General features: G+C 35.6%; 2 protein-coding genes across 2 annotated transcripts in view; both read left to right on the plus strand.

Moving 5' to 3' along the window:
* Positions 1 to 11,260, plus strand: part of MS3_00000891 (uncharacterized protein) — a 98,666-nt gene extending 87,406 nt beyond the window's left edge. The window contains exons 64-72 of the mRNA XM_051208474.1: positions 832 to 1,011; positions 2,470 to 2,812; positions 3,714 to 3,871; positions 4,630 to 4,952; positions 5,764 to 6,248; positions 6,725 to 6,975; positions 7,305 to 7,358; positions 8,037 to 8,696; positions 9,897 to 11,260. Of these exons, the coding sequence (XP_051074856.1) occupies positions 832 to 1,011; positions 2,470 to 2,812; positions 3,714 to 3,871; positions 4,630 to 4,952; positions 5,764 to 6,248; positions 6,725 to 6,975; positions 7,305 to 7,358; positions 8,037 to 8,696; positions 9,897 to 10,276 (2,834 nt within the window). The 3' untranslated portion in view covers positions 10,277 to 11,260. The remainder of the gene's footprint in view (positions 1 to 831; positions 1,012 to 2,469; positions 2,813 to 3,713; positions 3,872 to 4,629; positions 4,953 to 5,763; positions 6,249 to 6,724; positions 6,976 to 7,304; positions 7,359 to 8,036; positions 8,697 to 9,896) is intronic.
* A 2,417-nt stretch (positions 11,261 to 13,677) lies between these two features.
* MRPS14 (28S ribosomal protein S14, mitochondrial) lies at positions 13,678 to 25,063 on the plus strand (the record flags this gene model as incomplete). The annotated part of the gene is made up of 6 exons (XM_051218560.1): positions 13,678 to 13,707; positions 19,122 to 19,347; positions 19,382 to 19,512; positions 24,581 to 24,806; positions 24,841 to 24,971; positions 25,010 to 25,063. Coding segments are annotated over 6 exons (798 nt in total), but the record flags the coding sequence as incomplete, so codon positions are not given.
* Positions 25,064 to 25,165: the final 102 nt, after the last annotated feature.

The raw sequence follows: 25,165 nt of genomic DNA on the forward strand, positions 1-25,165 counted from the left end.
TACTTGCTATTTAAGTGAATATATAGTAAAACACAGATATATCAACAAAGAATATCCTTTTTCAATTAATTATCATCATATATCATATATCTAAATTGCTAATCCATAAAATTGGCCAAGTACATCATTTAAAATTATAACATGTGAATCAAGGATTGTCTGTCATGTAAAATCAAATCAAATCGTTAATGTTTAGGTAACTAATGTGAAGTGTTAACATGGTATGAGAGAGAGAATAATATAATTACAAGTCAGAAATTACGTAATATGTAGAATAATGTGAATTAGGTAGGAATAAGTAAATTTCTCAAAAACGTAGGCTGGTGATATAATAATAATAATAGGATGCACGAATAAGATAAGTTTAATCTATGAAAATGAACATTAATGAAATTACGTCACCATATTAAAAGAAGTAGGTGGTTGAGCATATTTCTTTTGGACACACAGCTTTGGCCTTTTGATCTGAATAGCTATTTCTCCAGCTGTCTGAAGGATTCTCATTCTGACGGATGTAGACACATTTGTGCTAACACGATATATTAATGCAAATGATTGTTCCATGTTGACTGTATGACCCGTTTGTACTAAATGAGCTGAAATCGAGCTGTTAGCAGTTTTAAGTATACCTTTGCTCAACTGCACTGCGAGGTGCGCACCAGACCAAAAACAAAATATACAACAATTATAAACTGGATCGTTTGTATGTTCTAAAAGCTTCAAATACCGAACGTTCATTCTTCTATCTGTAAGATTATCATGTCAGTTTTTCCCTAGAATCATCATTTCATATGAAAAATAATATAAATGTAATGTTTTCTTTCCTTCTAGTTAATATCACCACTCAGTCTTATGATCAAGATGAAACAATGAAAGCCACCAAGACACAAAATGAACAATCAGATACAAAGTTGGGAAGTACATTATCCAATGATAATTTAGATACAAAACAGGAAACTTCAGGAAGTTTAGAAATGCCTCTACAAAGTGGATTGATAAACCTTAGTACAGGTTCGTTTATATTTACTTATCTATTCATTGTTTTCTATTTTACCATTATTTCTGTAATATATATATATATATATATATATATATATATATATATATATATATATATATATATATAATTTGTATATTAATTCTGTAAACGGTCCAATTAGACCCATCTTTTTATCACATTAACATTCTTACTGAATTGTCTGCAGACTGATTTATGACGTATAAATCCATGCATGTAACTTCGGATTATCCTGTATGGGTTAAGGTTAATAATACTAACCGGCTGCTCAAACTTAAAATAGATATTCCTGAGTTTAGAATCTGTAATCAAGTGTGTACAAGATCAAGTAAAAATTGTTACTTACATGAGTCAATACTTGATTTATTAAATCAGGTTATTTATTTATATTGTAATATTTATAGACATAAGTTTTATTTCAAATTATTTAATTATTGAACTTAAACTATCAAAAGCGTTAGTTGTACAAAACATGTATGTCACTAAGTTCGTAAATCCTAAGTAATTAGTCCCTTTGATGAATTTCGACAGTGTAATAGGAAGACGAAGATTATCAGAACTATATATATCTTAGGGCAATACATTTCGAACAATCTGATCACACATATATTTGTTAGGAACATTTATATATAAAAATAAAAGGTCAACTAGACAAATGTGTGGTAAGAGGAGACAAGAATAATAAAGAAAATAATGTGAAAACAAATTGAATCCTCATTACTCTGGATAATAAATTAATATTACTAGGGTAGGTTTAAGGTGAGAACAAACTGTTTTTGAATACACAAAGGAGGGCTGGATTTTCTGATGCTTAAGGCTTCAATAAACCCTAGTATACGCCCTTTTACACTTTTATACAACACCGCAAAAGCTGTGTTAGGACCAATCTTATGACTTGTTTCAACTATGTGTTTGGCAATAGACAACGATATTTAGACTTCATTGATATTAATATTGTCAACTTATTCTTTAAATCCACATGAGAACATATTTGTATTGGTATTTGATAATTTATGGAGGTAGTTAAATGTTATGCAAAAATATTTTAAATGTCTCATATACACTAATAGATAAATTTAAACAATCACTATGTACCTGTTTATTTGACCATACCAGTGTTTATTATCACATATTTTACAGAAATATTTCTGTTCATGTTATTGGGTTTCCTGTTCTTTTGTATGAGCTATTTAGTAAAACTATAGGGGTTATTATGTTTTCAAGAATCTAAAGTTTGCTCTTTTAAAGATGAAAACGACTTCTATTTTCATTTATTTGCTCCTCACTATTTCCTTTTTTTTAATACAATTTTAATTACTTGTCTTTGTTGGTTGCTTGCATTGACCTTACGGACATAACATTTTCAATAATTGTTTAGTAGCTTACAACATATTGATCGTTTTTATCAATTTCTAATTATTTTTATGAAATATATTGGTTATTTTTTGCAGAAACCGAACAACCATTAGATAAGAATAAAAAAAATTTAACATCAAAAACAACCTTCTTGAGAGAAAATCTGAGTCATAAAAAGTCAGATGCAACACGTGCTACAACGATCGGTCCATGCATATCAACAAATGATAAAAGTGGTGAGGAGCCTAAAGCGCCTACAGTTAGTACATCACCAGATCCAACGTCAAAATTAACTACACTTGTAGGTGAACGTGGAGCTAGTGGAAGTCGTAATACTAGTTTACGAGTAGCTTCATGGAATGCATTAACTATTTTCTGCGTACACTTGAAAAAATTTGATTTAAATTTATACATGGGTAGCGCTATGGGTTTAACACGGTATGTTGTTTTTATGTTTTCTTTAAATCTGATAGTTTAATTGGAGTAGGTATTACTTTTGACAAGTATTAAATTTTAGTATGAGGGGGGGGGTTGTGGAGATTGTAGAACTTTCATAATATAAATCACTAAGTGATATTAGCCAAACCACTTTTAAAAACTACGAAGCATAGCTGCTTTATCTTAGCATGGATTTACCCAACAGTCCATACCACTGGGGACCTTCGATCTCACATGCAAGTTCTTAACCTCTACACCACTGGCTCGGGATCTAGTGATGTAGAATTCTAGCTTCAATCAGTTCACAATACTGTACGACCATCTTCTTTTACCCCCGGTGGGTAACTTTCTGATGCGGTTGAACTCCACTGATTACCACACCTGGCTCATACGAGTCAATACTGACGTTAATGCATTGAGCCTTGTAATAATAAAAACTTTTTCACGCATAAATATTTAAGACACACTCAACCTGTTGTAATACTCTTCAGGTTTATATTTTAGACTGTAACAATACACTTCTCAATTAACCTGGTGTTATGTTGTGTTTATGTGTTTGAAGTTTTTGCTTGTTACGTTACTTAGAAAATGTATAATTATGATTGAGTATTTGTTTTACTTTCCAATATTAAGTTGTAAAGTGTAATTATCTTGGGTGAAAGCCAAAGGGTTAAAGTGATAGATATTGCATCTTAAAAGCGTTGTGTCGAATAATTCACTGATCCATGACGTTCTGGAACTTGAACATATATATGTGTAGTGAGGGAGAACTGTTGAAAACCAAAAGTCAGTCAACTGTTGTGCATACTGTAATCATCTCTTTTTCGTGTGTCGATCATTCTTGTAGCATCTCTTTTTTAGAATATACCATAATGTCTACAGTTTGTTTTAATTATTTTAGACTTGTTGTAGACCAGTCATTTTGCGAAGGTCACATCTCTGTGAATTCATCAGGCCGTAAAAACACTTTATTAACTGCTGGCTTGGCCAATAGTCAATTTATTAGTGAAGGTGGTGGAGTAGGCGGTGAATTTGGCCTAGTTGATCTGGCGACTCAACGTAAGATTTTTTGTGTTATGCCTTGATTTACTTTACATCAAAGAATCATTACTATTTGGATGTAATTTAGGTAAAGTTTCATATGCTAATTATCATAGTTTTTTCATGAATTTGAAAGTTGATCGGTGAGAAGTTCTTCAACATTAGATTTCCAAATAATGTGTGTATATTCAGCTAGATTGCTGCTAAATAGACCACAATGCTTCTACATCTCCTTTGAATGTTATTATTTAGATGTCGATTTACTAGTCTGCTAACTTTCAACTGGCGACCACTCATGATTTACCGTCAGGATCGACCAAGAAGTAAGAAACGGAAATACTTTGTGCTGAGAATTCTATTTTGTACCAAAAATATAATATTGAACAAAGCTAATAATAATTGAATATACTGGCTGCTCAGTTAGTTTTCACTTTCATATTGATCAATAATATTTCTCGAATCAAAATAATGTTTTTTACCTGTGATTATCAGGTGTTGTGGTTATATCATAATAATACAGACTCGTATCTTATGTACTGAACAGGATTTTTCTTCGTTGTAAATCTTTGAGTAAGATAATCTGTACTGAGCCTAGTAATTACACCTATAATCTAACTTATTTCCAATGGTGTCTTTCATATTGATCATTGAATCATGTATTTTCAAGTAATTATTTAGTTCATTCCATAGTTTGTTAAAATGTAGAGAGAAAAAAAATATTCTTTTTGCTCAGTAACATATGGTGGTAATAGTCATTTTTCTTTTTTGTATTTAAGTTCGTATAGACAATGATCCTTCACACGATCCTCAACATTGTTTGGCAGCAAAGGTTGGTGGTTTTCAAATACGTATAGAATATATGAACACAAATATTCTATTATTCAGAGTAAACTCTCTAGACCTAACACTTTATGATGAATGGTGTTTAAAAGATGTCATTCAACAATTGTTGAATTCAACTAAGCATTCTAAATTAAACACTTCCACAAAACAAGATCAATATTCGTCTTTAACGATCAACAGTGAAACAAATGATGTTCTTGGCTCATTACCGGTATTTATTCGAATTGTTGGGGAAATTAATTGGGATCAAGCGCAGGTGCGTTATCAAAATGCATTGTTATATGAATCTTTTCTAATTGTTCATGCAATTAAAATTTATTGGTAATCAAATAATGATTAGTTGAACAAACTACTCACTTATTGAGTTGAGTAGTTAAAGAAATTGATAACAAACATGATTTATTGCAAACAATAGCACAAATTTTAAAAAAGGTTATAAGACTAATAAGAGTTTGTCGTTGTATTTTGAAATGTATTAAATGCAAAAATTTATCATCTCTGTTATTATACTAAAAGAAAAATGACTGACTATTGATGATGTTACTCTTGCATTCGTTTTTAAGTAAAGTAGTTGTTTATTTTCCAACTGAAAACTTTCGAAATTCTAGATGTAAGAGAACTATTGTTCATTGTTATTTGTCATACTATTAATGCATTATTAAGCGTAATATAGTGAGTTTTCATTCATTAAGTAAGGAGGTGACATGAAAAACTTCAAACATTTGTACTGCATTCAGTAACAATTCCAATCTATCGACAGTACTTAATAGAAAGTCTACGCTTAACAAACTAACAATCTCTTGTTTTATTTTCAAAATGATCTCAATTGAAATTAACCCACTACTTTTTAACCAAAAAGTAATCTTGTCAAAAATCTATCATAAATCTTGGATGGAACATTCTCACTGTTGAGTTTCATTTGTTAAGTTATCTACCATCATTTCTATTGTTTGATTAAATATCTATTCATATGTCATGTTCAATACTCATTGACCGATATATATTTCAATTAATTTAGAGAAAGCTTGCAGATATTTTCAAAAAGTATTTTTATTGATATTTTCTAGGCAGCAATTGTTCGTAGCACTACTCCAGATCTTATAAGATCTATTCATAAAGTTCGTGATTATTTTCAAGAACAAGTTCGAGAAGGTCGTTTATCATTGATTGGACAAGTTGGTCGTTTTGGTATGTTTTCAATGAGTGCTGGACAACGCCGTTCTTCAAATCATAAAGGAAGTATTTGTTCATCACGTTTATGTAAAGATAAATCTGTTAATATTGCTGATCAAGAAATTGATCAGCTTTTGCAACGTCATTGGCAAAAAATAATGTATCAGGCCCTCAGATTACTTTTACAAGAACGGTTAAAAGTTTCTAGTATGAAAGGGAAATCATCGTCTATTGGAACACAATCTTATTTATACAACAATCCAGTGCTTAGTGGTTCATTTCAATTATCAGGAAATTCATTGGGAATGGCTTGTTTTGCTGGTAGTTTCCGATCAGCGCCTGACTGGGCTGTATTCAATATCCAACATCCAACAGTCAGGTTAGTTTTTATACTGCATATTTTTTTCATACAAAGATTATATTCTAACACGGGAACCTTTTTTTCTTGGTGACGAATATAAGCAACTATGTTTTATTTTAATTCTAGGTAGTAATCAAGTATCACTTATTAGCCTCCTTACATCAACACATTTAAATTAAAGTTTAAATTATAAGTTTTTCACTTAGTTAATACGGTAATAGATAATCTAATCGAATTAATGCATAACTGTGTATTTAATAAATTGTTGTTGGTTAAACTATAAAAGCTGTTTTGACACTGAAAAAATCTATTCAAAAGCCTGCTATCACTGTATAAAAGTAGGATGACGAAGGAGAAATAAAGAGATAATCGATCAGTGATTATTATCTAGATACCTAATGAAAAATCTCTGTCATCAACACTTTTCTAATGTACTATATTACTTTGAGGCATTTTATTCAATTTGAATTTCTCTTCATTCCTTTTTCATGTAGCTTTGAAACTGAGGCTCAACGAGAAATTCCTATATCGAGTGAAGAAATAATTGTTGATGGAAGTGAACGGGATGGATGGATAAATGTACGACAAGTTTTAAGTTTTGAGTTAGGCTCACCCCCAGAATTTCAACCTCAAATGGCCTATGTCCTTCGTGTTAGACGCGGAAAATCACAGAATTTACGGGATTTACCATTGGCAACTATTGAAGAGTGGTTTGAATTTTGTTTTCGTGGTGCAGATAATACAGGTATGTACATGTATGTATATGAGATTCCTCAGCATTGCACATCTACAAACCCCTCCAGGAACTGAATTCTTAACATTTTTTTTAACTTAGTGCAACTGTTGTTCTGTAATCTTTTGTTTTCTGTTGAGATATCAACTGACATCATTATGTGATGAAAACCGTCGATAAATTAAACTGATCTCTAATAAACCTTTCAATCAAAATTATTAAATCATTAGGCATTTCATTTTATATTAGTTCTTGTAATGTTAACATTTAAATCCAGTCTCATAACTAACAGACATGCCTTTGATTACTTGTTTTTTTTCTTTTTTTACAAAAATTACTAGTTATCAACTTCGTTCGACATAGTAATCCATCAGGTCTCAATTCTATAATAAAATGTAAGTGGAAGTAGTCGGGTTTTTTGTTTGCTATTTTGATTGTTTTTGAGTCTGTTCTTACGTTCAATATTGCAGATAGTTTACAACTTATTATGAGTAATCCAATTCCAAAGGAAATACAACTAATGTTTCAGTATTTCGTTGCATAATAATTACAACGTGATAATTTCCGAAACAAGGAAAAGTTATTATAACACCCTGTGTTTACTCTTTGGATATTAAAGAAAGTAAATTATTAATGAAATTATGCAAAAAAACGAAATAATAATAATAATCTTCTGAATTCCTCTTGTAATTAAACTGATCTGAAACTTTTATATACAAATGAATGATATTATTTTATTGATAAAACATTGAAATTCTACCAAGTCTACAAATGAATAAACGAGAGAGAATCAAACTTAAAACTTCATTTAAGTTCAGACTGTTGCAATATTTCAAACTAGGACTTAGCTGTTGTCGATCACGTTCTGGTTTTCGGTAGTGATGTTCTAGCTGACAATATCAGTCAGTAATAAAATTCAACGTAAATTCAAAAGATCTCTTACAGTTGTATAAATTTAGTTTTGTACGTACTAGTTAATGTTTATTTTCTTATCGAATTTGTAATTACAATTGAGAGTTATTTTCCAGAAGATCATTCATAAATTTACTTTTTACTACTGTGCATTTTTTTAGTGGCACAATTCCCAATATGTTTTACACGTATTAGTAGCCAAGACACGTCGTTGCCTGTATTTAATGTACTGAATTCTTCAAAACCCTCACGTGATATGCTTGTTCCGGTCAATGAAGATGATGGTAACTCCGCAGATCCCGGTGATACTAATCGTCCTACTAATAAAACCAGTGAAACATCAACTATCAACAAAGTTATATCAAAAGAAGAACGACCTAGTGTATCTGTTCGTTCCAATCCACTAAAGCCACCAAATGAAGGTGAATTATTGTTTATTCTACCTTCTCTTGCCTTACGTATCACTACTGATCAACGTCAAACAATGTCTCAACCTACTTTAACCAGTCTTCCAGTTGTTATATCGGGATTTTCAGCTAGTCAGGAATCTACTCTTGACAATAATGTCACGTCTAAAGATGCAGACCAGAAAAAATCACCGGGACGATTTTCTAAAGGCCAATCTTTACTACGAACCAAGCCATTTTCTAAGAAAGACAATTCAGGAGAATTAATCATGACCTGTTCCAATTCTGCACCATCCGTGAAAGTCAGTTTTCAAACTGACTTTCATGGGTTCATTCAACTTGGACTGATTGATGTACCTTGGCTGCCAAGTCTTATAAGTTCATACTTGGATGAACGATTAAATGACTATGAACGTGAGTTTTAGTTTGAATTCACAAACTCTTTACATAAGTTATAGAAACCCAATAGTGATGATTATTTTATGTATTCAAGGTTGACGATAGTATTTCTACCAAATAAGTTACTCAACAGATAGACCCTGTTTAATCCAATAACTATTAATCTTCATCACTAAATTGCTATTTAATTTAATTAAATGGACAATGATCATAGAGAGAAAAAACAGTGTCTAGAACATGTCAATTTGTGAATTCATATTATTTCATGAATTCTTCTGTCAATTGGTTACAACTGAATACACTAAAAGAAATGAAAACAACAACAACATATTGTCATTTAATCAAAGCATATAAAAAGTGAAATGATAGATGATTATTACTAAAGTTGTTTATAAAACGAATGAATTGACGAATATTAAAGAAAAGATTTAAAAAAATCACAGTTTGGGTTTAGCGATAATCATAAACAGAATAAGAAATGACAGATACAAAAGATTAAATCAATATAAATCACATAATATGTACGAAAACATAAAATCTATGGTATGGGGGGAATAAGATGGTGATTAAGTTATTAAACACATGGGACTATCAAAAGAATTAAGAAGACAAATTCATATTTCCCTACTTCAAATTTTGTCCTTTTTCTATACAGCTTTTTAAAATTGATCATCATTCAAAAACAATGGAGCCAATGAATTCATAGCAAATAATTCTGAAATTCTTACCTATTTGCGTTTAGTGCATGAATTATTGCTCATATTATTTGAAATAATTGGTACCCTATAGTTACTTCAGGTTTGGTAATATTATATTCAAGTTATTATAGAGACAATATAGTTTGATATTGGGCAGTCAAAGGCAATTAGTGAATCTTCCTCTATATAGGTATTTTGCTAGTTGATACTCTTCAGCAATCTTAACAGGATTAGTGTCGCTTATACAGTCAAAGTTGTTACCACTAACCTATTGGGCCATCTACTCCCATCGATGATTAATAAATTGTCAATAAGTATAGACGATTTATTTTATGTACTTTAGGCTATGCTACAATTCCTCTTTTATAGTAATTATTTATTGACATCAACTTCTGATAGAAATTTACGTTACGGTAATCGAAATTTTGAAACTTATGAGCATAAAACAGTTCTTACATGAAAATAACTTTTTCTTATTGGCATAATGGGAATCTTTTTTCCTCATTTTTGATTCAAGTTTCAAGCGGAGCAATCTGGAATGTGGGTGATACCAGTCAAGGTCTTGTGAGTCATTCATCAATGACAAATGTTATATCTGAAGACGTTATTGGTCGACTTCGTGCTCTCTCAACAACTAGCTCACCTATGGTACAAGATGCTCGTGTTTATGACATAATACACTGGTCATTAAGTCCCGAATGTCGTTGGCTTTTAGCCACAAATATTGGAGTTCCAGCATTTGATCGTCTTTTAGAAAGTATTGGCTTCCGCAAGGCACGTATTACTATACCAAAATGGCTTCAGAGAGGTGTCATGGATCATTTGGACAAAATTGCTTCTATTCTCTTAAGAGGTAGCTTAGAACTAAGTATGGATAAAGACAACCAAATTAAATGAAAATGCTAATTATGATGCTAAAAATGCCACGTGTAGAGTAGTAGTCACTTTTGTATTAGCGACAATTAGTTTTCTCTACAAATCACTTTTTTGGCATCCCAGTGAACATTTCCATTTATTTGATTGACACTGGACAAACTGCAGATTAAGTGAACAACAAAACATACTTTTTGTGTTTCCTTACAGATTCAAATTCATGCCTAAAACAAACTTTTGTACAAATATTTCCTGTAATATCCAAAAGATTTTCTGATTAAAACTGCTTGGGATTTTCGTGTTGCTACAGTTGCCATTTATTTATAATGACATTAAAACGATTTGAGTTATTCTTACCTATCGTTCTGTCTCGCTTGTTGTGGATCATATATATATCTGTGAACAATTAGTAGTAACAGCGATGGATTAACTGATCGTGTTAATTAAAATAAGTCAAATTGATATGTTAACTAGTAATTCCCAGAATAGTTCAATTTGGATCAAATAGAAATCACTGAGTTAGAGAAGTATTTGACTCGATAACTCACAACATAAAATCTCGGTATTTGTGTTGGGATTTGGCTTTCTTGTTATTTTAGTAGGAAGTTGGGGATGTCAATCGACCATCCTTCATAAAGCTGTCAGAGATGTTCCACTGTTGCCAGGCACTTAAGGTGGACAGGCTTCCTGGGTTTAAGAAAGTAGCATTGGACCTACTCTGTAATTAAAGAAGCCTGAAGAAATGGAGGGCCTCGCTAAAATGTCCCAGCCATCACTTGTATCTAACACTGTGAAACAGGTACAATATAAAGTGGTAACTGGTGCTTTCAAAATATACATAGGTCGAAACCTCTAGGTTTTCCATCTCATACTCCGGCACAATCAGAAGGTGTAGATCAGTATTCCAACGTCGACACTACCGAACAACACATGGGCTTGTGCTCAACAAGCTGTCTAAATTGATACTTCGAATTCCTGGGTCGTAACAGTGTCCGACCTATACTACTGGAAAAATGAACAAACGACCTCCAGCAAACAACAAGCATCCTGTTATAATAGTCCGACATGTTGCTAAAAGACCTGAAATTGTGGCCTAGAAGTCTGCCACTCGCGCTGTGGGACAATCTGCAGAACTAAGATATTTGCAGCAAGGTTAGTAGCACGCATTGGGAATGAAGTGCATGGATACCGAGTAGGTCACAAGGAGCCACATTATGTTCTTTAATATGCCTAATATTTATTACAAAGTCCTAAAGGACGTCAGTCCTTGTCCTTGTAGACGAAACTGAAGTGCAGAGAGCTACCACATGAGAAGGGTTCTAACATGGACTCTAACAAGGCTTTGTGTTACTGAAAGAATAGACACGAAACAACCACCAGGAGATGCTATTTCTAACTATGGAGGAACATTGGGTAGACTACTATCCTGCGTCCATCCCTTCACTAGTAACGTAACAGTGAGACCTGTATCTGATGGTGAAGTGAAGCTTTGGAACCGAAGATGACTGTCCCAAATGTGCAGCCAAAGCACGTGGCTCCATTATGCCACTTTTCAAGACAGATCCTCCTGCGTCTCGAAACTTGAAACTTTGCCAGACGCCCCCTCCAAAGTGCTATAAATCCCGAAGAAACAACAAATTTGGTCATTAGATTGAAGGATAGAAACTGTGAGTACTAACCTTATCATTATTGACCATACCCTCTAGGTTAGGAAGGGAAAGATCCTCTCGCTGAGGGCATACGGAATACTTTAATCGAAACGTCGTATTCGGACATTAACGTTACACTAACAGCTTAGGTTGACTAGTTAAGATTTGATCAGTAACTAAGTATAAGTCAAAATAATAGAGTTCACTTATCCATTAACTTCCTTATTTTGTATAGGCATTATATTTCCTATTATCTTATATTGAATGTTGATAAGCTTTGTCTGTCTGAACAGGTAATCCCACGCTCCACTGTGACTGCGCGAAGATCTAAATAAAGACCTATTCACTACTAGTCTGGGTTCTTCCTTTAAGAGCACGAGAGTTACTTATAGGCACGAAACTGGTGAGCTGTGTTGAATACAGATTAAACTTCATTCTTTTTATTATTTTTTTACTTAGTCGTAAAACTAGACCTTTTGATTATTCTTAACCAAAGTTCGGTAAGTATATATTGACACGTAGTTTTTTATCTTAAGGTAAACACTTCATAACTCATCAAATAACAAATATCCGGATAATATCACTTTTTTATTTGCTGGGCTTTACACAGATTATGTACTTATTAGGGTCGCAGTTCTATATCTCACATTTCGTCCGCTACAAATACTAGTAGGAGTCCCCTACACCAAATGATCTACTGGCATCCTCCTTTAATTTGCCGTTTCTTACCCTTGCCCACTCATTTGTTTTCTTATTTGTATTTATCTACCTATGTGGTATGGTTCTCAGCTTCTCGCTTCTCACACTACCAACAACTGGTCAATCATTTTGTAACTCGATTGCTGCTTGTTCTTGCAACCCTTGAAATAGCTACCGAATTTTCTAGGATTTGTATCATAAAGTAGCTACACTTTCCATATTAGTCTATACCTAAAAACTCCATCTGTACCTTCACAGAAAGAAGTATCAGAAAATAAGCTAATTTAAGTGTGTCAATGTCGTTCCTGTATATAAGTGACGTTACTAACCTCCAATCATCATCGCTTTTGCTATATACTGACGATATTAAGATACGGAAAATGATTAAAAAGGTGACTGCTTACATATTCAAAACACTTTGAAAAAATTATCTGGAGTTCGATAGTTGCTGATATATTCTTCTGAGTACACTGTGATGCTTACTGGTCACCAGTGTACCGATAACTACACTGTGGATGACATGGAGCAACCAATTATCTAGACACATATAGTGGCCTAGCCAAGACTTGAAAACTATCTCAAAACCCTATGGTCAATACGTAGAGCTCATAGCCATGTTGATGCTAGAACCTTCATGAATTCTTGTATAGTATTCGGTTCTCCTAAACGCGAGTATTGCAAATAGCAGCGAATCCCTACCTAAAAATTACAGTAGGTTTTTGGGAAAGGTTCGAAGATCATCAGTCAAACTGGGCTTCTGAGTGGGGACGCTGTCCTTTGGTGATAAGCTTGTTAAACTTTATCAGTTTTTGCTTACATATTGATAAATTTGTATTTGATAGGCATTCGTTTTTCCTGTTTCCGATGACATAATATTTACGTGCACACCCAAGAAAAGTCCTCAAGATGTTAAAAACTTATATTTAACTGGCTTTCGACTCCCATCGAATCATCCACAGATGTAACTCTACCTCAACACATGATTAAAGCTCCATCAGAAGAACTTTATATCAGATGAGTTACGGTTATTTCCATGCTTAACACAGATCACCCAGTCTCTTGTTTTTTCCGAACTTATTGAACGCGCGCTATCTAAAAAGGACAGTGGTATTGTTTCTCGTTGAATTAGTTAACTGTTTTGATCGTAAATTACGTATCAAAACTACGATTTACACTTTAATTGAATCTACTATAGTTAAAGTGATATTCTATTGAGCTTTTTGGCTTTTATGTATTTATTACATTCGAAAGCATTCCTGGTCTGTACGCTAGTAGATACTAGTATATCAGTTGAAGAAGCATGGTCTGTATTTAAAGGTAAATTTAGACTAGTTACGTCCCTGTTCATACCATACCTGGCACCGGGAAGACCGAATAACAGTCCACCATGGATAACTAAAACGGCCAGGATACTCCTTAGAAAAAGGAAGAGTCACTGTAATATGTTAATCTCTACTGGCTTAGAACAATACAGATCCAGTTATTGTAAGATTAGGAATGCCTGTAAAGCGTTAATAAGTAAGACTAGACGATCATATGAAAAACCATTGATTAGAGTTTCTAGATATAGTCCGAAACGGTTATTCTCGTATATAAAAAGGCGAACTAAGAGAAGCGATGGAATTCCATCACTTTTGATACGAGACAATCCGTTAATCTTAGCAGAGAATGATGCCGAAAAAGCTGAAGCTTTATTGGAATATTTTAGTAAAGTGTTTTCTATCGGTAATGAGGAACGACCAATGATTCATCGTGACCGTGACGGCTCGCTGATAGATCCTGTAGTCATTGAGAAAGATACTGTTTTAAGGCTACTTCAGCATCTCAAACCTGATAAGTCCAGTGGTCCTGATGACATTCATCCTAGGATTATGAAAGCCATATCAGATGAAATTGCTGAACCATTAGCGAACTATTCGACATGTCTCTGAGACAGTCCAGACATCCTAGAGACCGGAAATACGCCATAATAAGTCCGGTGTATAAGGCTGGAAGTAGGGATTTAGTTAGTAACTATAGACCCGTTAGCTTAACTAGTGCAGTTGTGAAACTGATGGAGAAAATCATTCGGATAGCTGTTATAAACTATGTTGAAGGGCAAAATCTTTTCTCCAGGGCACAACATGGTTTTCGGAAAGGCCTATCTTGCTTGACAAATCTCCTCATTGCACGAGAAGATTGGGCTACGGCAAAGGATCGTAATGCTCCTGTGGATGCGATTTTCATAGATCTAAGTAAGGCCCTCGATAAGGTCTCCCACTCTGGTCTCAAATTCAAACAGGAACGTTTGGGAATCCATTATACAGTTGTCGATTGGATAAGTAACTTTCTCCATGACAGGAGGCAAAGGGTAAGGGCTAATGGAGCGCTCTCTTCGTGGGTACCTGTAAAAAGTGGAGTTCCTGAAGGTACGATCCTTCGTCCTCTTTTCTTTTTACTTCATGTAACTGAAATACCAACTGTAGCAAAATCATCCGTTCTAATCTTCACCGATGACATAAAAATTTGGAGACCCGTACACAGTATGTCGGACAGAATAGTATTACAGGACGATCTTAGCTCATTGGTGGGATGGTTAGACAGGTAGTCACTAGAAGTAAATCCTAATAAGATTGTAGTGATGCAGTTAAATAACTCTGATGAATCATATGACTATACACTACGTGGATTCGTGCTACCCAAAGCAAGAAACTATAAAGACTTAGGAGTTATATTAAGCAATGATCTCAAAACGACTAGTCACTGTAAGGCTGCTGCTGCAAAAGGCTATAGGGTATTATGGTCAATTCGTAGGTCTTTTCAGTATTTAGATGATGAAATGTTTGGATTACTATACCCGATTTATGTGCGACCACATTTAGAATACGGGATTCAAGCAGCGAGTCCTTGTTTCAAGTATGAAGCAGATATGCTAGAGAGAGTCCAACGACGAGCTACCAAGATGGTGCAAGGTCTATCTGGCCTATCTTATGAAGACAGACTGAGACACCTTAACTTATTTCCGTTATCTTACGTAGAATACGGGATGATCTAATATTGGCTTATCGTATACTGAACGATGACCTTGGTATTAACATGTCTTTTCTTTTGCTTCCGTCTAGAACCGATCATTTGAGAGGACATTCGAAGAAAGTTCAAAAACCGAGATCAAACCGTTTACGTCTGGAGTCCCGTTTCTCGCACCGAGTAGTGAATTACTGGAATTCTCTACCGGAACACGTAATATCAGCACCGTCTGTTAATATATTCAAAATGAGGTTGGACCTCCACAGTATCACAAACTGCAAGGATTAATATAGGTCGATAGACCTCCTATCCTTATTACTGAAGACTGAATATTGTGTGACCTCTGAAGGTCGAACACATTTTAAGGTTGGTGTAACATCACTCTCAACTCTTTTTTCCCGAGCTACTTTGTCTTCATAAAAGTGAACTAATAGGGGATATTGCTACTTCTAACAAAAATCGTTTGTTAGATCTGAGGGAGTTGTGAGAGTGTAAGATTCAGATTTGTGTAGTAAGGACAGAAGACATACGGCCTATGTTATTCCTTTTCTAATATGCTTCTGTGAGTGTCCAGTCTTTTCTTGAAAGAGTCAGTTGAAGGTGCGGAAACCACTGCTTCGGGCAGCAGGTTCCAAGTATTGATGACTCGGTGTGAAAACCTGTATGCCGCGGCATATCCGCGCGCGGGTATTTCGTTCGTCCTTGGCTTTTCTACTCGCCTGCTTAGTCCTCACTAAGGATGCGTATACTGTGGTGAACATGGTAGTGTCTAACTTAGTGAATGTCCGCTTTAAAGCCCAAAGGGTTCTAAACCACTTAGCTGCGATCTCCCGGTAATGGGCCGTCGTCTTAATATCATGACTCACTGTCACCCTTAGATCCTTATGAAACCGAACTACGGGTAATGGCACATCCCCTATGTTGTAACTATTAACCTTTGAATCCCCAAAGTGCACGTAGACACACTTTTCCGCGTTGATAGGCACCAGCCACTCTTTAGATCAGTTTATCATGTTATTTAAGTCTGCCTGAAGAGCACATGCGTCTTTATCTTCAGTTATTACTCGCCAGATCTTTACATCGTCAGCGTATAATAACATTGGAGACTGTACTATACTTGGAAGATCATTAACATACATTATAAAAAGTAAAGGACCTAGGACGGAACCTTGAGGTACCCCGCTAAGTACCGGTCTCCAGATGGAGCACCTGGAGTTTATTCTTACTTTCTGTCTACGACCTACTAGAAAATCCTTAATCCATCTTAAAAGAGGTCCGGCAATTCCAAGGTTTTCCAACTTCAATAGCAGTCTGTTAGGTGGCACCTTGTCAAAAGCCTTGCTGAATTAGTTACTTTTTTCCTCAAAATCTATCAGTCACGCACATTTTATACGACCTCAAGTCAAAATTCCTCGTCCATACAGTGTAGTCTCGCCGTACACCGGTTATACTCCTTCTTGTTAACTAGAGTTAATTACAATTATTTTGTGTAAGCGGCCCAATCACTTGTGAAATTATCTTGACAGCTAGTGCCGTTCCGCGCACCTATTTGAGTTTTGCTCCATTTGTATTTGGAGATTTATATAACAATACCCTTTTTAATAAGCAACGTGCAGCACGCAACCACATACTTTCGTGCAAAATTGTGTTGTGCTTTATCAAACTTCGATCTCACGTAGTCTACATCATCATGGCCTTTGTTTCAGATTTATGCATTCAGGGCTGTAAAACTGCGCGTCAGAGAGCAGACACTCAGATAAAGTCATGCTATTTCTGTCAACGAAAAATAGGCTTTGCCCTCGTTAGAACACATGTTCTATATCTCCCATTATATGACCGGTATTTTTTCACAGCGTCATGAGAATCAAAGGCAATTAATGATGGATTTCAGACTACGATAACCAACGACATGACATGGGATGGGTCAATAAGCTCATTTTAGCTTTGCTTGGAAATCGGATATCCACATATGCTCATTCCATGAAGAAACAAACAAGGTGTAATTTTAATTACCATTTACAATTAGAATCTAACTTATTTGACAGAACCTAGTAAGCCTGTCAATCTTTCTTTTATATATTACCACCTCTGGATTAACTACTTTTATGAATTCGGTGTCCATCTTGTTGTGTTATTGAGGTATGGCAACGTGGACCGATGCATATATGTGCCTGGTCCTACGTTGTAGCTGACTGACTGAAGCCTGTCAATCTACTCAACCCCTTTGTGTGTCGGTTTGCGCCCAACTTACTGACTACGTCGTGTATGACTAGTGTTTTGAAGGCTGTATTAGCCAAAACACTTCGTCTCCTACCTTCCTTAGTCATGTAGTGAAGTACATACCGACTCACTCTCATTAAACTTGGTACATAGTGGTGTTATGAGTTCTCTCTTCCATTAGGCATAAAATGACTTGTCAGTATCATTACGGGTGTTTCCATAGATCACCAAATCCAATGTAGCTCACAAGTTGATGATATCTGCCTGTTCAAAGTATTTTAATATAAAATTATCCTTCTGAGTACCGTTAATCTATACACTTCATTCTAAATCAAGTGTGCTTTTTAAGTGGAAGACGGTTTCAAACTTATGATTTCATGTTGTTAAACTTTCCATTTGCCAAAACCATTTTCGTTATGTGCTTTAAGTCAATTAGTGGATCGAATTTAGAGAACAATGACTGAAAAAGAGATGCGAGACTTTAGAATTGCCCATATGACGAGATTGGACCTCACAAGTGACTTTCCTTGGTTGAACTCTTGATCACGCATTTTCGAGAACAGACTTTTTAAACATTCTACGTAATTATTCGGGACGCCTAAGAAGACATTGCTAGTAAACTATAATATATCTTCCATTATAGACGTCATAAGTTCTAGATACTCTACAAAATCGCCGAAATTCAACTAAGTGCATACGTTGCTCTTTCCCATAACTGATTAGTAACTAGTAGTGTTCCTTACTCCGCAGGTGACGTTAAGCAGTAACCAGTGGCGTAAATAGTTAAGTCGTACGTATTGTTCTGTATACTAAAAACGTTCAAGCTACACTGACTAATCATCCACTTGGTATGACAGCCTACTTGTTATTACAACCATTTTAGTGAGTCATCTGCATATGTATAATTATAATCAAGAAGTGATACATTCTCTCATCCATCAAGGGCTGTGTGACTACGTAACTGTTCATTATGAAGTATGGTTGTCATACGCTGCGTCAATCCAGGGGGGTGTAGTTTAAGTTGTCAATAAGTGGACTATGAATTAATGTACTTGAAATCACCCTCAAAACATCTACATTAAGCAGAGTCAGTGGTCTTTTCGAAATAAATATGACCCACAAATCACAAAAACAATATGCTCTGTATAGTTTCTTTGGGGAAATTATATTGTCTGCCTCGATCTCTAGGGCAAATAAACAGTTGGTCTTTACCAGACCCATGCCAACATATTTGCAATAATCATTTACAATTAGCACACTACTTCGACATAAGTACTTTTCCGACTTTTTCCTAGATGAATTTATTTAAACCGCTGATTATAAAACCAAACGTCAGTGGTTTGATCAACAGTTTGTGTAGTAAAATGCGGTTACTCTCCATCCCACCATTAATACCGTCGGAGATACTATACCAGCGTGAAATAACACCTGCTAAGACACCAGCTCATCATAATAATTCAGAAATCGAAAAGCTGTTAAAAAGCGAACTATGTGATTACCCCGCATATTCCTCAAGGAAAAGTAAATTCCGACATTGTTATTTATTTCCACATAGTTCGTCATGGATTTCAGGATGCTATCATGATTCGTGATTACAAGCGCAGACAAGTTTCTGCTCATTTCTGTAACTTACGCATCAGACTAAACGCTATCAGAAAAAACACGATTTTACCCCAGGAAATCAAGGTAAGTTAGTAATTACATCATTTTGTACTAGGATTTAGCGACGTCATATATTTCATCATTACCACGTGATAGCAACTGGACGCGCATTTTAAGCAGATGTATCGTTACTTCGAGGAGACGAGGGTGTAAAACACGTTGGAAAGTTTCACGTATTGTATGGAGAAAATATGCAGACTATAACAGAATGTCTGGAGTACTTTGGGCTCGCTGGGGATCAAATACTCGAAGTGTACGGAGACATATGTTATGGCCGCCTCCTAGAGAAACCCCTGTCTCTGAATATATACATCGATATTACAAAAATTTGGCTGATATATAGAATAAAATTAATTGATACAATAAAAGTTATATGTATCTAATTTCGTGAGCCGCGACTTTTATTTTTTTGAACAATAAACGCGAAATTGATCTCTCATTTAGTGTTTATTGGTAAGTACAGTACATCAAAGCTCTGAAAGGACAAGAACCTCAAGTCGAAACTATCTCAAAGAATTCCTGGTGCGCAATGAGTAACTGCTTCGCACAGTAGCTGACTAAAGCAGATGTTTAGATAAAGAAATACAGATACCTTACAAACAGCAGTATCGATGGTTTTCGATTGCCTGGTAGCTGGTTTATTTAAACCATTATTTATGGTCAGCTTAGCTGAGGTGCACATATTATTTCCCGAATTCACGTAAGATAATGATGCTGAAGCGTCCAGCGAAGTAGCCAAATCATTCATACTCAACCTTGCGCTTTTCTCTGAGGAACGCTCATCAGAAATGAATAAACTTACCACTAACCGTCGGGGTTCTGTCCTTCTTTGGTGTTTTCCGTTTACCAAGTGAACCCATATCCTGACTCCGTTCCATTGGTATGACTGGTTTTCCATGCAAGGAATTGTCTGCACTAACATCATCTCGCACATTCTGGTTAGTGTCGATGTCGTTCCCTACATCCAACACTGTTGTCCGCACGTGATATTAGAATTGATCAACTTCACTTACCGTCTACCTCACTTCTGATATTCGTATTGCTGCGACTTGCCTTTCTCTTTTCAGTTGACGTAGTGGGGCTCACTAAAACATTCTTGACTTCAGAGCCTAGGAGGAATATGGATTGGAGATCAATAGATGAAACTCACCACTAACCGTCGGGGTTCTGTCCTTCTTTGGTGTTTTCCGTTTACCAGGTGAACCCATATCCTGACTCCGTTCCATTGGTATGACTGGTTTTCCATGCAAGGAATTGTCTGCACTAACATCATCTCGCACATTCTGGTTAGTGTCGATGTCGTTCCCTACATCCAACACTTGTCCGCACGTGATATTAGAATTGATCAACTTACCGTTTATCTCACCGTCTGCATTCTCAATGTTATTACATTCACCGTTCAATTTCATCTTCTTAGATGGTCTGCTGAACCCATAATCTGTTTGGATAGAAAATCTAATTAAGACTGTATGCTCTAGTTTACCAGCCTGAACCTTCTCTTCCCAATCAGAAATCGTGCGCTTTCTATCATTTTTATCCATTAGTCTTCGCTTAGCTCCTGATGTGATATCTGTATCCCGCTGCGTATTTGGACTGCTCGGGTTTCCCGGTTTCTCAAGTGAATATAGCGAGAACTGATTACCCTCTTCATCCAATTCTTAACAGTGGTTTACAACAATGCTTTTTAAACTAACCTTTAACTATATCTGTACAAACGTCACCCCCTATTGGTAAAGCAGATGGATGGGGTTTTCTGGCAATCTTCTTTTCTCGAAAGTGCTCCTTCGATTCTTTATGGTGATGAATGTTTTGTTTCTTACACTGTTGTTTAGTACAAAGATAAAAAGCACTTACGTTAACCTGTTCTCCACCATCAGGATTTGTAGATTGACCAAGCAGTGTTGCCAAGGTAGATAGGTCAAAAGAGTTCAAAAGTACCTGTATTTTGTCTGCTACTGTGCAACCTCTCCAGTATGTTTTTTTTATATTTGTCCGGATTCTTAAACCCATCCAGTCCAAAACGGAATTTGGATCCAAATATCTACCTAGTTGCTTTGTAACTATATTTTTTTCTCATCGTACCTACCTCATAAGTGGGCTTCGAAATGTGAGAAAAGTTAAGATCCAGCCATTTATGAAGCATGAGAATTCTGATGGCATACTCACGACGTTTATAAGTCGACTTGTCTAGAGAAAATACTCGTCTACAGAGATAAAATAAAGGTGAGTTTACTTTGCCACGAACTCTCCAAACTCAGGAACAAGAGCAATGGTGTTCATTTGTAGAAGTACGTCAACTAGATAAATAGTTTCACCTGAAAGTGTGAACTCCACCATACAGAGATCTTTTGAGTTGAACAAGTCAGGATTTTTTTGCGAGTTATTTTGATGAAGCAACACTCTGGAATCAAGAAATGAAGCTAGAAGGGATGTCCAGGTCTCACTGTCACCCCTAGATCCTTATGAAACCGAACTACGGGTAATGGCACATCCCCTATGTTGTAACTATTAACCTTTGAATCCCCAAAGTGCACGTAGACACACTTTTCCGCGTTGATAGGCCCCAGCCACTCTTTAGATCAGTTTATCATGTTATTTAAGTCTGCCTGAAGAGCACATGCGTCTTTATCTTCAGTTATTACTCGCCAGATCTTTACATCGTCAGCGTATAATAACATTGGAGACTGTACTATACTTGGAAGATCATTAACATACATTATAAAAAGTAAAGGACCTAGGACGGAACCTTGAGGTACCCCGCTAAGTACCGGTCTCCAGATGGAGCACCTGGAGTTTATTCTTACTTTCTGTCTACGACCTACTAGAAAATCCTTAATCCATCTTAAAAGAGGTCCGGCAATTCCAAGGTTTTCCAACTTCAATAGCAGTCTGTTAGGTGGCACCTTGTCAAAAGCCTTGCTGAATTAGTTACTTTTTTCCTCAAAATCTATCAGTCACGCACATTTTATACGACCTCAAGTCAAAATTCCTCGTCCATACAGTGTAGTCTCGCCGTACACCGGTTATACTCCTTCTTGTTAACTAGAGTTAATTACAATTATTTTGTGTAAGCGGCCCAATCACTTGTGAAATTATCTTGACAGCTAGTGCCGTTCCGCGCACCTATTTGAGTTTTGCTCCATTTGTATTTGGAGATTTATATAACAATACCCTTTTTAATAAGCAACGTGCAGCACGCAACCACATACTTTCGTGCAAAATTGTGTTGTGCTTTATCAAACTTCGATCTCACGTAGTCTACATCATCATGGCCTTTGTTTCAGATTTATGCATTCAGGGCTGTAAAACTGCGCGTCAGAGAGCAGACACTCAGATAAAGTCATGCTATTTCTGTCAACGAAAAATAGGCTTTGCCCTCGTTAGAACACATGTTCTATATCTCCCATTATATGACCGGTATTTTTTCACAGCGTCATGAGAATCAAAGGCAATTAATGATGGATTTCAGACTACGATAACCAACGACATGACATGGGATGGGTCAATAAGCTCATTTTAGCTTTGCTTGGAAATCGGATATCCACATATGCTCATTCCATGAAGAAACAAACAAGGTGTAATTTTAATTCCCATTTACAATTAGAATCTAACTTATTTGACAGAACCTAGTAAGCCTGTCAATCTTTCTTTTATATATTACCACCTCTGGATTAACTACTTTTATGAATTCGGTGTCCATCTTGTTGTGTTATTGAGGTATGGCAACGTGGACCGATGCATATATGTGCCTGGTCCTACGTTGTAGCTGACTGACTGAAGCCTGTCAATCTACTCAACCCCTTTGTGTGTCGGTTTGCGCCCAACTTACTGACTACGTCGTGTATGACCAGTGTTTTGAAGGCTGTATTAGCCAAAACACTTCGTCTCCTACCTTCCTTAGTCATGTAGTGAAGTACATACCGACTCACTCTCATTAAACTTGGTACATAGTGGTGTTATGAGTTCTCTCTTCCATTAGGCATAAAATGACTTGTCAGTATCATTACGGGTGTTTCCATAGATCACCAAATCCAATGTAGCTCACAAGTTGATGATATCTGCCTGTTCAAAGTATTTTAATATAAAATTATCCTTCTGAGTACCGTTAATCTATACACTTCATTCTAAATCAAGTGTGCTTTTTAAGTGGAAGACGGTTTCAAACTTATGATTTCATGTTGTTAAACTTTCCATTTGCCAAAACCATTTTCGTTATGTGCTTTAAGTCAATTAGTGGATCGAATTTAGAGAACAATGACTGAAAAAGAGATGCGAGACTTTAGAATTGCCCATATGACGAGATTGGACCTCACAAGTGACTTTCCTTGGTTGAACTCTTGATCACGCATTTTCGAGAACAGACTTTTTAAACATTCTACGTAATTATTCGGGACGCCTAAGAAGACATTGCTAGTAAACTATAATATATCTTCCATTATAGACGTCATAAGTTCTAGATACTCTACAAAATCGCCGAAATTCAACTAAGTGCATACGTTGCTCTTTCCCATAACTGATTAGTAACTAGTAGTGTTCCTTACTCCGCAGGTGACGTTAAGCAGTAACCAGTGGCGTAAATAGTTAAGTCGTACGTATTGTTCTGTATACTAAAAACGTTCAAGCTACACTGACTAATCATCCACTTGGTATGACAGCCTACTTGTTATTACAACCATTTTAGTGAGTCATCTGCATATGTATAATTATAATCAAGAAGTGATACATTCTCTCATCCATCAAGGGCTGTGTGACTACGTAACTGTTCATTATGAAGTATGGTTGTCATACGCTGCGTCAATCCAGGGGGTGTAGTTTAAGTTGTCAATAAGTGGACTATGAATTAATGTACTTGAAATCACCCTCAAAACATCTACATTAAGCAGAGTCAGTGGTCTTTTCGAAATAAATATGACCCACAAATCACAAAAACAATATGCTCTGTATAGTTTCTTTGGGGAAATTATATTGTCTGCCTCGATCTCTAGGGCAAATAAACAGTTGGTCTTTACCAGACCCATGCCAACATATTTGCAATAATCATTTACAATTAGCACACTACTTCGACATAAGTACTTTTCCGACTTTTTCCTAGATGAATTTATTTAAACCGCTGATTATAAAACCAAACGTCAGTGGTTTGATCAACAGTTTGTGTAGTAAAATGCGGTTACTCTCCATCCCACCATTAATACCGTCGGAGATACTATACCAGCGTGAAATAACACCTGCTAAGACACCAGCTCATCATAATAATTCAGAAATCGAAAAGCTGTTAAAAAGCGAACTATGTGATTACCCCGCATATTCCTCAAGGAAAAGTAAATTCCGACATTGTTATTTATTTCCACATAGTTCGTCATGGATTTCAGGATGCTATCATGATTCGTGATTACAAGCGCAGACAAGTTTCTGCTCATTTCTGTAACTTACGCATCAGACTAAACGCTATCAGAAAAAACACGATTTTACCCCAGGAAATCAAGGTAAGTTAGTAATTACATCATTTTGTACTAGGATTTAGCGACGTCATATATTTCATCATTACCACGTGATAGCAACTGGACGCGCATTTTAAGCAGATGTATCGTTACTTCGAGGAGACGAGGGTGTAAAACACGTTGGAAAGTTTCACGTATTGTATGGAGAAAATATGCAGACTATAACAGAATGTCTGGAG

Source organism: Schistosoma haematobium, chromosome 1, assembly GCF_000699445.3.
Source record: "Schistosoma haematobium chromosome 1, whole genome shotgun sequence".
NCBI lineage: Eukaryota > Metazoa > Platyhelminthes > Trematoda > Strigeidida > Schistosomatidae > Schistosoma > Schistosoma haematobium.